A 14,344-nucleotide genomic window follows, 5' to 3' on the forward strand; every position below is an offset into this window, starting at 1 on the left:
TGCTTCAGTTTTATCCTGAACGAAGAGCACTGTTAAAGACGAATCCTTAAGACTGGAACTTAGAGCATTTAAAAAACTAAAAAAATGCCAGATAAATAGGCAAGACAAGCAAGCGAAGATAAATTTCACAAATAATCTTTATATTCAAATTTGGAGTCAATTCTCAACTCAAGCAGCTGAAACAGCCGTTTTACACTTCGTGATAATCCAGCGCGCCACTATATTTTGAGGTGCGCTAGAACATTTGCTGCTTTATTAAGCAGCAAATGTTCGTGTTCACTTTCCATTTCTTGACATAAGGCGGTGAAAATGTGAAAATTAAGAGGCTGAGATTTAATGGAATTTATTATTTTCACTGCATCATCAAGAATGGATTTCATATAAGTAGGCATAGTACGTGAGACCAATGGTTCATGAATACAGTGAGTCGATTTCGCAGTCGGGGCAACGGATTGAATGCGCTTCACAAGTCCCTTAAACTTTCTATTATAACCCATGCGGCATCTGTGCACTCCTCAAGAAATTTATTCCAATTAATTCCTTGCCTTTGATAAAATTATTAATAACATCAACATATCCTCACCGGTAGCATGGAATGGCACTGCATTGCAAAATAACATGTATTTATAAATGTCATTGTTATATTCGTACCTCACAAAGGACATTAGATGGTCTGAAATATTAGTGGTTTCATGCAGTTCCTATGCAAAATATCACTTGATTGGACTCGTTCAACTACTCTTTACATTTTCCGCCATTTCATCAATTCGTTCTTCATTGTGTTATTTGATAACTATATTGAAGACACTTTTTGCACATTTATCACCGATCATCATGGTTATTATTTTCTTCACCAGAAAGAATTAGCTCTTCTGCTATCGTGTGTGGCTGACCTTTTTAGCTACCATATGAACAACTTTATATGAAATTTACTTTCTTTTTCCTGTTTAGCCTCCGGGAATTACCGTTCAGATAATGCTTTAGAGGATGATATGTATGAGTGTAAACGAAGTGTAGTCTTGTACAGTCTCAGTTCGACCATTCTAAGATGTGTGGTTAATTGAAACCTAACCACCAAAGAACACCGGTATCCACGATTTAGTATTCATATCCGTATAAAAGTAACTGCCTTTACTAGGAATTGAACGCTGGAACTCTCGACTTCCAGATCAACTGATTTGGGAAAACGGGTTCCCTACTAGACCAACCAGGTGGGTAAACTTCATAGGAAACTGGAACTGCCATTTCGTTGTTGGAATTTGATGTAAAACGCTTCGTTGATTTCTTACATTTGTTTAGTTGTTCAAGCCTACTACGAAAGTATTCAGTTGTTTTATTTGCACAGTTACTATATATTTAGTTTGTAAATGCTGTAGCAGTTTGGAAGATTTCATGACTCATTCGATAGAAGTTCACTCTAGATAACACATTGTGGCTTCTCTTCCCCGCCCTTATCTAAAACTGAATCCGTATTCCAAGTAACTATCCAAATATGAGGTTTTACAGAATTGTTTTTAACATTTATCGGGAAAGAAATTTACGCAATTAAACTATTCTTTAATAAATATAATATAAAAGTGACTATAAATGCAAATAATACAATAGAAAAAATTTTTACTAGTAACATAGAAGAAAAACGTTTATACAGTAGTAATGGTACATACAAAATAAGATTACTTTGTACATACCATTAGAGTGGTAAATGCAATACAACATACGGACAAACGGGAAGAAAATTAAAATTAAATTATAACTAACACATGAGATATTTTAAAAATCAAAAAAATTATTATAATTATGCGACGCATTTAATAAAAGAAGGACATACCCCATTGAAAATAGAAGAATCAACGAAATTAATTGAAAAATGTGTTAAAGGAAAAAGAATGAACATTTTAGAAAAACTAGAATTCTTTAAAATAAATATAAAAATAAATCAATCAAAAATGAACAGATCAATAATCAAGGGTATGCCCTTTTCAAGAAGCTCAATTTATTGAAAGCAGGAAATAGATAAATAAAATTAAAAGATAAGTGTAAACCATTAATAATAAATAAAGAAGAAAAAGGCCCAGATAAGACATGACGTCAAATATAGTAGGGATAAGCGTTTAGTCATAGTCATAGTCTATAGCGTTTAGTTATAGCGCGATAAAAGTCATCGCAGCATACAGAACGGTCTCAGGGGAGGCAGCGAGGGTCGTGGCTGGTGTCCCGACAGTTCGACTGATAGCTCTACAGTTGAAGCGATCTGTGAGGCTTAACCGAAGCCTGATTCTGCGACCCTCATACTTCAGGAGTGGTGGGATACCGCGAATACGCTTGTTTGAACCCGTCGAATGGCTGGGGAAGAAGCATGGGAACGTTGATTACTACGTCTGCCAGCTCTTCTCTGGTCACAGAAGATTCAGATCCTATTTCTGCAGGTTTTGGAGGCGGGAATTCCTTAATTGTATCTAATGTGGACGTGGATACTACGGAGCACACATTTTATGAGTGCCCCAGATAGAACGAGATCAAGGAACGAGCGGGTCTAGGGCGGATCGCACAGGAGGACACAGTAGCTTACATGCTACGAGGTGCCGAGCAATGGAAGAAGGTTGCGGGAATGGTTGCTGTATCTTATTGGCGAAGAAGTCAGAGTACAGCGGGTAGGGTGCAGACTGACACTGTTGCGTAGTATAGTGGAGAGGGGATATACTAACAATACTTCAGTATTGTTAGTATATGCCTGGGACAAAGCGTGGCGACGTCTAGGGCCAGGGAGGTAGTCCCCATGCCTAGAATGTTTTGGTCCGCCCACATGTAAGAGTCGGGGGGCTATCCGATGATGGTATGGGGGATCCTCAAGGTGCGAGGGGACGGGTCGCGTGGGGTAAGCACCAGGTGTGCGCAACGTAAATCTGGTGCTTCGTAGATTGGGAACGGTACCCACCGGGTTGGTCTAGTGGTTAACGCGTCTTCCCAAATCAGCTGATTTGGAAGTCGAGAGATACAGCGTTCAAGTCCTAGTAAAGCCAGTTATTTTTACACGGATTTGAATACTAGATCATGGATACCGGTGTTCTTTGGTGGTTGGGTTTCAATTAACCACACATCTCAGGAATGGTCGAATACGCTTACAATACAAGACTACACTTCATTTACACTCATACATATCATCCTCATTCATCCTCTGAAGAATTATCTAAACGGTAGTTACCGGAGGCTAAAAAGAAAAAAAAAGATTGGGAACGGTAAGGGTAGCTCTCAAGCTGAGGGATGGGATGGCTATCCAGAAGAGGAGGTCGGAGTGTCCTGATGACATTAAGGAGACCCCGGTGGGATACCCCTACAGGGGGCTAAACAGGGAGGGCAGGCTGCTACCACGACATCCTGAATTGACCGAGTGATGCTTAATTGCTGGACTGGTTGCTTTGGGAGTGTTTCCATCCGAAAAAAAAGATAAACAGTATTAAACATAGAAAATATTTTACGTGTTTATATTTTAAATAATTAATTTGGACTAACATCTATTTTATTATAGTTAATTGTGTATTTTGTGATGTTTCTCTGAACAAGGTTTTTACCATGGTTTCCTTCGGTCCATTCAGGCAAATGCTGGACAGTTCTTTTTTACTGCAGAGAATCATATTTACCTTTCCCTGATGTGATCTATATAATTTACTGTTTTGTACAGATCAGAATTTTATTTTGAACGACGAAGAGAATAGATTGAAAATACCACCAAAATGTCAAATGACGGGTAATATTTATTAAGAAAAATATTTCTTTCTCTTTGTTCATTTTATATCTGTATCTTCCGATCTTGATATTAATATAAACACAATCAAACTTACCCAACTAGTTTAATCTGATTTTCTTCCAGCTTTTTACTGCAAAGCAAAGAGGGGTTAGTTCTAGTAATTATTTTTCTAATTAGTTGGGAGTATAATAGATTTCACGTACTATTTATTAAAAAGGTCGACTTTTAGGTGGGTATCCCTTCCCACAAAAAAAAAAAATATCAATAGGAGATCCGCATAGTAACCAACTCAAAAAACGATTACATGTATTTTAATACCACTGAGTGATATCGGTTCTACCGAATTGTAATTAAATATTTTGAAGCGTTCTATACACGTTCCTTACCTATTGACGAATTTTATTTTTGAGTGTAATAACTAGCGGGAAGTTAATCGTAAACGTTTTACGAAATAAATGACCACCTCCCTTCTTCCTTCTGAGACCTCTTTTGACATTTTTTGTAGTATACCATGAGAACACACTGGGTTGGTCTAGTGGTGAACTTATCATCGCAAATCATCTGATTTCGAACTCGAGAAATCTAAGGTTCAAATCCTAGTAAAGGCAGTTTTTTTAACATGGATTTGAATACTAGATCGTGGATACCGGTGTTCTTTCGTGGTTACGTTTCAATTAATGCACATCTCAGGAACGGTCGACCTGAACTGTACAAGTGTACGCTTCATTTACACTCATACATATCATCCTCTGAAGTAATACCTTACGGTGGTAAGTATAGCGGATTAAAAATAGGGAATTTTAACGTCACTTTTAGCCGGGAGTTTATCGTTAAGAAAAGTCAAATGAATATAGAAACGGTATTAGAAACGTGTCTTTTTCTCAAGTCTCTTTATTAAGTTTTTGAGATGAATTAAAAAATAAAAACAAAACAAAAAACGGTACGTAATATAGTAGGGGGCATGAAATCTGATGCTTGTAGTGAAGCACGTAATATGTTGTATATCAACGATTCTCTTATCGGTCGGTGTTTACATAACGGAAAACTAAATCTGTTCAAGATTCAATCTCAGTGGCAATCATTTTATAATTTACATTAAACGTAAATCTTATTTAACTACGAAATTTTTATCCCAAATCGATGTTTAGTATAATTTATTTTATAATATTAATTAAGATTAAAATAAAATTATCCTGAATTATTTCTCTTGTAATCTTTTTGAAAATGTTATAGGTATTTATACATCTAAAGTATGATATTTTATGGCCCAGACATTAAAAATTGCAAATGATGCATAAATTATGTTGATAAAAGTGATAAAGTCAATACTTCCTTTTAAATGAAACAGTTTTATAAGAATGAGTTACTCCAATAAATGAATCATTTTAATTAGTCGACTAACAGTAAATACATACATTAATAGCAAGCATCATATACCAAATAAAAACAAAAATTATATTTATTCTATTTGTAGAATAAAAGTGGAAAGCTTTGCGTAATAGCAATGCTCAGTCATTTTTGTTCATCTGTCGAGTGTGTTTTGCTAGTACCGCGTTTTGCTTTTCATAATTTATAATAGTGTATATAGGATAGGTTAAATTTTTATTCGATCTGCAGTTGCAAGCAGGAAGAATGAACTCAATCCACCGACTCGTAAAAATTTATGTTGGCAAGCTCTGGAGTTAATCAACAAGGTGTACGAATTCATGAAAAAAGCAAGTAAATTTGGAAAGTCGGGAAGTGACAACAAATACATTATTCCAATTAAAATGTGTGAAGAAAGAACATTAGCAGCGTGTAATATATCACGATCGCAAGTTAAAAGAATAAGGAAACAGAAAAAGTAGTTATTAAAGAAAAGATTACAAGAAAACCTATCAGAGATAAACCGGTAACTGGCCTACGAAGTTTGTCCCAAAAGTAAGTATACTGATTTTCGTACGGACGAACGGGTAATGTAAAACGTCCTTGATGTATAACAGCGCGTAGTTCGTGACCTTGGCTGCACGCCCATACCTGTTTGAACTGGATCGGTTGAGCCAGTCGCGCGCTACTGCTGTTCGTGTATGGTCGTGTTTTATAATTTCGTTACGTTTGCGATGGAGGAAAATACTGAATAACGTTACGCTATCAAATTGTGTGTGAAACTCAATACGTCTGTCAAAGAAACATCTGATTCTTTAACCAAAGCTTATGAAGTTTCCACTCTATCGAGAACTGTGGTTTTTAAGTGGCATAAAGCTTTCAAAGAGGGCCGAGAAAATGTTGAAGGCAATCCTCATTCTGGAAAACCAACCTCATCAACAAACGATGAAAATGTGGAAGTGTTACGAGCTGTGATGGTGAAAGACCGCCGATTGAATGTCAGGAAGGATGCAGAAAAAACAGGATCGGATAAAAATGCAGTTCATAAAATTTTAACAGGATTAAAAGAATACAATACATAGACGCGATCAAAAAATTCAGTACCGGAAACAGGTCGATTGTTTACCTAGATGAAACGTATATTTTTTCAAGTTATACCTCAACGAAATCATAGAGGAATACTTCAGGGGAAGGAATATAACTCCAAGTTCTAAAGGCAATAGATTAATAATATTATTATACATTCTGGGGGGGTGAGATGGGATTTATTTCGGATACATTATTAATCTGGAAAGCAATGTAATAACTGGCGACTACCACGACGCTATGGATGCAAATAATTACTTAAACGGGCTGAAGAAAAATTAATAAAAAAATGAAAAGAGGAAAGTGGGGGGAAACGGGGAAAGGGAATATAGTAAAAATGAAATGGGGAAAGGAAGAAAAGGAAAGGGAAAGGTTAAATTTTGTGAAGTTCCGTAACGTTCATTTTGTTAATGTTTTATCAAACTTTCTATTGTGTTCATTTAATCTATATATATTCTCAAATCTAGCAATAGCGAAGCATTGCCGGCTGTGCTAGTAAAAATAAATTAATTATATTATTTAATATTAGTAGTGCTAATTTTGCATAGTGTGTAAATATACAGACGGTTCCTTAACGAACCGTATGTTACGCTAAACGGGTAATAGAATGTCAGCTGGAGTAGGTTCAGTTATCACAGTACTAAGCTTCAAGATTCAGGCTCTTTACAACATACATGTAGCTCAACCAGCAGTTTTCTGCGATTTATTGTTGCATTCTAACATTAGCTGAGAGTTATTTGTTTTTTATGTTTCAGTTGTCATTCAAACGAAAGATTATTCCTTCGTGATTTGGTACAATGTGTTCCCGGAACGAGTGGAGGACGTCTATCTCGCTGGTTACAACCCGATCCGTACGTCGATCCGTCAAGATGTCAAGTTTTGTATGGCCGTGATGATTTGAGATGCGGATGGCCTTCCAACATAACTATTCTTACGAAAGACCAATACGGCGATCTCGTTTACGTACCTAATTTAACGGTATGTACTCAATTTTTACGTCAACAATACATATTTATTTATTTAATAAAACGAGTTTTCATTTTGTACCCTTGATTTCGGATCCGTTTTAATAAAATCAACTAGTCCGATTCAGCTCGGCCTGAATGATTTGTTGTTCACTCCAGTCCCGCGTTTTGACACTGTAAACAGGGGAAATTGTGTACAAAGTAGTAACTTTTGGAAATTCACTAAGAATTTTAAAGTCCCGAGTGAAAACGATTTCAATTAAACCGGACTGCTTAGATAGAAACTCACATTCTGTGAAGTCTTCAGTTACGATTGCCATCTAGATAGACGTCGACCTGTTTCGAGGATTATAATTTATTCACCGAAAAGCTTCTTTGTAGTCATTGCGCTTCCCAAAGGCCTCTAGGAATTTGGCTGGAACGGTCGGTTGGTCCGACCGTTCCAACGAAATTTTATAATGTATAGGTCTGTTACCTAGTTCCCTTAAGAACCCCGCTTATTACTCAAAATGAGTTTCTATCTGACTCCGCTCCGGTCCGCCCGGGAGAGGAGAATAAACGCCTACTCCCGCACAGCGCCATCACGGAGTCCCGCGTGACATTCACCATCTTTCGCAAACCGCCGTCAAGACTCCCTTGCATACCACCAAAACAGTACCCAGAGACGCCCCGCCGACAGTGTCATTAGCTCATAAATGCCCTCGTCGGAGCGCGATCGTACCCCCCGGGCAAGGATAACCATGCCCGTTGGCAGCGGCCGCAACTCCGCCGACAGCGTAATTCAATACAATACACCAAATACATCTAACCGAGGCACGCTGCCTTAAGCGCCTACCTTCGGCCAGTCAACTGCCCAGGTGGTCCCTAGCCACCCAGATTCCTATCACCTACTAAATCCCTTCGGCAGCCCTGCTCAGGGCGAGGAAGCGAAGGAAGCCAGCAACTATTGTCCACTCTCTACGAGTCCTCCAGATAGATTGGAACAAATCATTCAATTTTCCCTACTTTAAGATTTCCTCGCCATTTCTTCCTATTGTCGGGTGATATCAGCAGCGTTGTCAGACTGACCAGCCGATTTAATACGGTGTTGAAACTTCAGTATGTTCATGTCACTTGTGAAATTTGTTTTTAACGTTTTTAATTTAAATTTATTAGTTTGGGTGTTGTTAGTTTTAAAATTCATTCTCCACAACTCTTTCGAAATCACTTGTCCATGAAAACACTGATCCAAGAAAGTCATAGTGTTGGCTGTATGTGCCGTAGTATTGTTCTGCTGAAACCACGTGTACTCTAGCCAGTCTTCAAGTATAATGATTACAAATTGTTCACTATTTGTATGTAGCGTTCACTGTTCACTGTACCATGAAAGAATGTCATGAAAATTCGCCTACGTGAAATTGCACACTAAACAGCCACTTTTTGTCCGTGTAGAGAAGACTCGTGCAGCTGATTTGGATTTTTCGTACACCAAGTCTTGAATTCTGTGCATTCACGTATTCATCGAGGTGGAACTATACCTCGTCAGACCAAAACCAGTCGTTGAGTTCTTCTCCATCTGGCGTTACAGATGACATGAACCACTGGTAGAAAGTTACATGTTTTCCAGTGTCTGCAGGTAACAACTTGTGAACAACATAAATTCTGTACGGATCATCTTTAAACACTTGTGCAGTACCTTGTAGCCACTACCAACGAAGAGACCAGACTGACTAGATAGGTATCGTACAAACTTCGTAGGACTAACAAAATATGCAGCTTCCCTGTCGACCAACTTTTCTGGTGTTAGCACTTTCGGTCGACCACTTTTGGCTGCATCTGCCACATTCCTTGTCTCTTGGAACTTGTCGTACAGCCGCTTGATGGAAGACTTGTTTGGTGCTTACACACCATACTTTTCTGTGAAGGAATTCTGGGTCTGGGCGTAACTGGCTCATATAATACATTGGGAGACAATGAATATTCTCTGCTGCATTATGTAACCCATTTTTCTTCAATAAAACCTGCAACAAAAGAAGGAAATATTCTTCCATAAGGTTGCGTCACTTTTTGCATAAATCTGTATATATTGTCTGCATCTATTGAAACTCGGAAAATCGATTTGCGTGAATGAATCTCTTTCGATTTAACTGCTTTTTTGACCAAACTTTTTGTTTTTTCCTTAAAACCAAACTGAAGTTTAAAATTTGTCAATGCAATTCCAATCAATCTTTGCATTCTTTGTCAATTTAGACAGAGTCGGATGTATGTCGAACGTTCATTCTTGAGACTCAATAACTAAGAAATTCTATCTCAAATAACGTACCATTTCTACATTAACAATATCACGGTGTGCAGACTCACCTCTGATCTGTTTGTCCTATATAACGTTTCCGTTGTACGAAACTGGGCAACATATACGAACCCACCGGGTTGGTCTAGTGGTGAACGCGTCTTCCCAAATCAGCTGATTTCGAAGTCGAGAGTTCCAGCGTTCAAGTCCTATTAAAGGCAGTTACTTTTACACGGATTTGAATACCGATGTTCTTTGGTGGCTGGGTTTCAGTTAACCACACATCTCAGAAATGGTCGACCTGAGACTGTACAAGACTACACTTCACTTACGCTCATATGTATCATCTTCATTCATCCTCTAAAGTAATATCTGAACGGTAATTCCCGGAGGCTAAACAGGAAAAAGGAGAAGGAATGTAACATACACGGCCTTAATTTTTCGTTGTTTCTGTTCACCTTACTGCTGAAAGTCGGGGCGCTATCACTTAAGCTACTACACTCGGTGTCTCTCAAAAATATTCTACTCTTTTCTGCAGTTAATCTATTCTTTTAATACTTTTTCTCTTTCATTTCTGGGGATACGATTCTATCACTCAGGAAGCGAGTTTTCCCCTCATCGACTTGTTATGTTCGATCGTATTTAGCCGTTTAAATTTCTTGACCGCTTCAACAATCTCATTCATTTCATTTTCTTGTATGATTTTTCTCGTAAATTTATCTCTGGTTACCGGACGTCCCTTTGCAAAGCCTACGTTACATACTTGCACTCTGGTCCGTACATTACATTTTACTAAGGTACTTAAACGAATTTGCTTCATTTTTTCTTTACTTTATTTCTGAATTATTTTTTACAATGTGGGATTTTTTTGTGTTTTTGTGATGATAAATCCTCCCTGGAATGGAGTGTGCTCTGTTTGTGTAGCCGCCTGTCTGAATTCCCCAATCGACAATCTGTTACATACTTCATCTATGGAGAAAAAGGTACCCGCTTTTACATCTTCGTAGAAGCAGCGGCTTCAATTACCCTTTTGTTATTGCATCACTCGTAACAGTCCAAAGTGATAGCTAGATAGAAAACAGGATAAGTTTTCTATGGGGAAAGCTGTCGGAGCTTTGCCTCGATTCCGATCTTGTAAATCAGAAAATTATTATTTATTGTTTTGTACTGTATGATTAAAGTAATAAAAACGGGAGTTTTTATCGTCGGATACAACTAGCTCTTTACCCATGTTATAATGTAATCCGAATATTTTGTGTAGTATAAGGAAAAGGAATTTATTTACCAAAGCTTAATTTTATTACTCAGTAGTTTCTTTTGTTGCACATTTACAATTATGAATACCTTCCGATTTATACATTTAGTTTTTTTTTTTTATGTATCAATACTTCTTGACAGTGTTATCATAAAATGCCCTCTAAGTAGATTATGCACCAATTTTTACAAGAGAAAAAATTTGAAATTGAAATATGGTGAAATATATCGTAATATAAAATTATGTACAGATAAATAAGTTAAATTTAACCTGATGATGTCATCTGACAAATATAATTATATAGAATAATTATGCAAACTGAATGACATCATTATAGGCCTATCGGTTATCTGTAAATAGTCACAGTGATAAAAAAGTTTAAATTTGAAAAATAAATACAATAATTTCATATCTCGTTTACCGATAATATTTTTTTGTAATTAAATTCTAATTAAAAAATTATTTTACTAACTGATAATACAAAATGTAAACTTACGTTCTTCTCGCTTGCGAACCGTTACCACTCATAAATTATTTTTGTTTCAAGAAAAGTCATTTTCGCTCTGTGGAAGTTTTTAGGTATTTATGTCGATGAATACATGAAGTGGATCAAATCTTTAAGAGAACTTAATATACATTGTTTTACGTTTAACATGCGCTTCGCGTGATTTGTCAGTCGATTAAGATGGAGATTGAACGCTTCTGGTATCATTTTCCCGTACTCACGCACGGTTATAGTCGAGTATGAGCAGTGGCGGCTCGTAGCTAAAATTAGTGGGGGCGCTGCTCCAGAAAATCTTTTTCTGGGCCTTTTCAAGGTCATGAAAAGGTCATGAAAAGTTTTCTGTAAAATAAAATAACCGAAAAAATGAATCAAATAGAATAGCAGGAAGCAGGATAATAATCTAATTCTACACTTCCACGTGCAAGAATATGGTACACGGTTTTTAAGCACGATATGCTTAAAATATTCGGTTTAACCGAAAAAAATAATAAAATGTCAATACAAATAATATTTTTTAGTATTATTAGATAATAATTTAATGAAATGCCCGGTTAAAAACACTATAGTTCTATGGTGTTTAATTTAAATTTCTATGTAGACAGAAACAAATACATTATTAGTTTTTATTAATTACCTTCTCTTTTTCCCTTTCAGTGTGTTTTTGGACAGATTTGGCAATCAAAGGCTCTTTGATGGCGGAAAGCAAGGGCTTCTTGCTTTCCGCCGTTTTCTGATCACTACTAAAAAAAACAACTAAACCACTCATATTCCTTCCACTGACTAAACTAGAAAAGGGAACGAACAAGGAACGTTCCTATACACACACGCCGAAAGAAAACTACGCCATAAAGAAAACTACGCCATAAAGAAAACTACCTACCACCAGCATGCCAGGGTCGGTACTGCGGGAGCGACAGTGCTCTCTCTCCCTTGCAGCTTCCCGTGCAGCTTTCTATGTGCACAATAGCTATACACCACGCCGCCGGAACTGTGAAACGCACAGTTCCATACAAAGAATTTTGAATCTTTTTCATGAACTGGGGTATGGCTACTGACATTAAGATTAATTATTATATATTGTACACCGTTAAAGAAGTGCACTGCGCTTCTGGGAACATTGACAAAGAGTGTATAAGCAACAGTGGCACAGTTATCAGCAAGCAACAAGCAGGCTCAAAACCCAAATTGCACCACTCACTGCATATAAGAACCTATATGAGAAGTACAGCCTGACACCTGTTGATATAACACCACTTAAAACCTATCAAGTTTCTTTCGACCACCTACCGCAAGACAAATATAACTTAAAATATTATCAACTTCCAAAACATACCTCTTATGAGGCGGAATTAAAACAGGTTGCACTCCAAACCATTCATGAAGATTATTTGGAACAGGAATGGTTACACATTTATACAGACAGATCATCAATACCAGGAACAGGAGAAATAGGAGCCGTGTACTACTGCTGCCACTTCCAGGAGCATCTTGCAGTTGGTGCTCCACAGAGCAATTATGATGGAGAGATTTCCGTGATTCAAGCAGTCACCACGCAACTTGAAATCCTTTCCACAAGGAAGGCAGTTTTCTTTGTTGATTTGCAAGCAGCCATTTGGAACTTGTCACGTAACACTATAACTGACTGCACAAGAACTTTGGAGTGCAGGAAGACCTTAAACGAACTGGGATGTCAAAGCTAGCTGTTGAAAGTGGTTTCTCAGCCATGTTAACATACATGGTAATGAAATGACTGAAATTGGCAAAGCTGGGAAATTCTTTACCTCAGCCATCCAGCACTCCATTCCTTAACTTAGTCACAGTGCAAATAAACTCTGCAGTCAATAATTGGATTGGCAAAAACTGCAAAGAATCAGTGGCAGGCAAGAAGTGGGAGAGCCTTGTCCCACATGGCCCTCTAAGTTATAGCCTTCCTTGAGCAGTCAGGTTGTTGCATTTAGATTAAAAACTGAACATGACTATCTGGCCTAGCACCTACTTCAATTATGGGTTCTGACCTCTCCAGCATACCAACTCTGCGGCCACAAAACTACGGATGCAGACCATCTGGGAACCTGCAGAGCTCTTGACTACTCACAGAAAGATAATGAAGGCCACGTTTACACAGAAGCCCGTCTACACTGGTCAGCACGTCACAAAATGGTTCAACAGCCAAGAGTGGGCGTTGGCTAGTAAGTAAGTAAGTAATATATTGTACAAGTATAAAGAAAGGATTAAAGAAAAAAAGGACTCATTATATTAAATTTTATCAATAATATCAAGTGGAAATAGGGGGTGCTGCAGTTCCACAGTATGCCGCCACTGAGTAGGAGTTTATAGTAGGAGTGTTCAACTCCTCCGCCAAATGAATGGCACTAAGGATGTTGGACCTCATCCAAAAGATCTTTCTTCGACTTGCTACAGATGATTTTGTTCTAGCTCAGTAGTAAGTGTTGGATTGCAACGTTCTTCCTGTGGTAATGTTGGTACCAGCTAACAATGATTTATGTGTGATATATAAAAGCAGACCTCAGGGTCATTTCTGTGAAAGTATTTGAAGGAGTAGGCTTAATTAGTGTCAGTTTCACAGAGCATCCTACTTGAAACTTCCTGTGAGTATTCGAGCTCTGCATATACTTTTCTCACTGGGTCTTATACTACCAACTATATCCTCTTTCTTAGCTGCATAATGATCCCAGGAAATGACAGTGCTGATGTTGAAGCAACATCAGCCGCAAACATCAGCAAAGAGGAAGATTTATACTTTGTTTACTCTCAAAAAGCGTGTATCTCGTTAAGTGGCTGTTGAAAATTAACTAAGACATATTATACAATAAATATCGTTGAAGTTGACAGTGTGGGGTGGTCGCCTGATGTTAATTATAGTTAGAGCATCAAATTAAAGCATAGATGTCTCATGAATTCCAGTGATGCATCAACATATTTCCTAGGTACTAGTAACTGCCTTGTTACAGTTCATCTCATTATCATTGATTATCTTTGTTAGCCGCATTACCTCCAAAGTTTAAACTAGTAGACACCATTGATGGCATTCTAGATGATGACTTTACTAAGTAGGTAAATTGTTGAAATTTTTAAAGGCTGTTCGATTCTGTCAGAATTCTAGTTTACTCATACAATTTTTTTCTTTTCAACA

The 14,344-nt window shown here is 37.5% G+C and overlaps 1 protein-coding gene across 2 annotated transcripts in view; it reads left to right on the forward strand.

Annotated features, from left to right (window-relative positions):
• Window positions 1-14,344, forward strand: part of LOC142329562 (E3 ubiquitin-protein ligase MYCBP2-like) — a 482,039-nt gene that overhangs the window by 325,459 nt on the left and 142,236 nt on the right. For both annotated transcript variants that reach the window (XM_075374241.1, XM_075374242.1), the window contains exon 2: window positions 6,952-7,174. In XM_075374241.1, coding sequence (XP_075230356.1) covers window positions 6,952-7,174 — 223 coding nt within the window. The remainder of the gene's footprint in view (window positions 1-6,951; window positions 7,175-14,344) is intronic.

This window comes from Lycorma delicatula, chromosome 8 (assembly GCF_047948215.1).
Source record: "Lycorma delicatula isolate Av1 chromosome 8, ASM4794821v1, whole genome shotgun sequence".
Taxonomy (NCBI): Eukaryota; Metazoa; Arthropoda; class Insecta; order Hemiptera; family Fulgoridae; genus Lycorma; species Lycorma delicatula.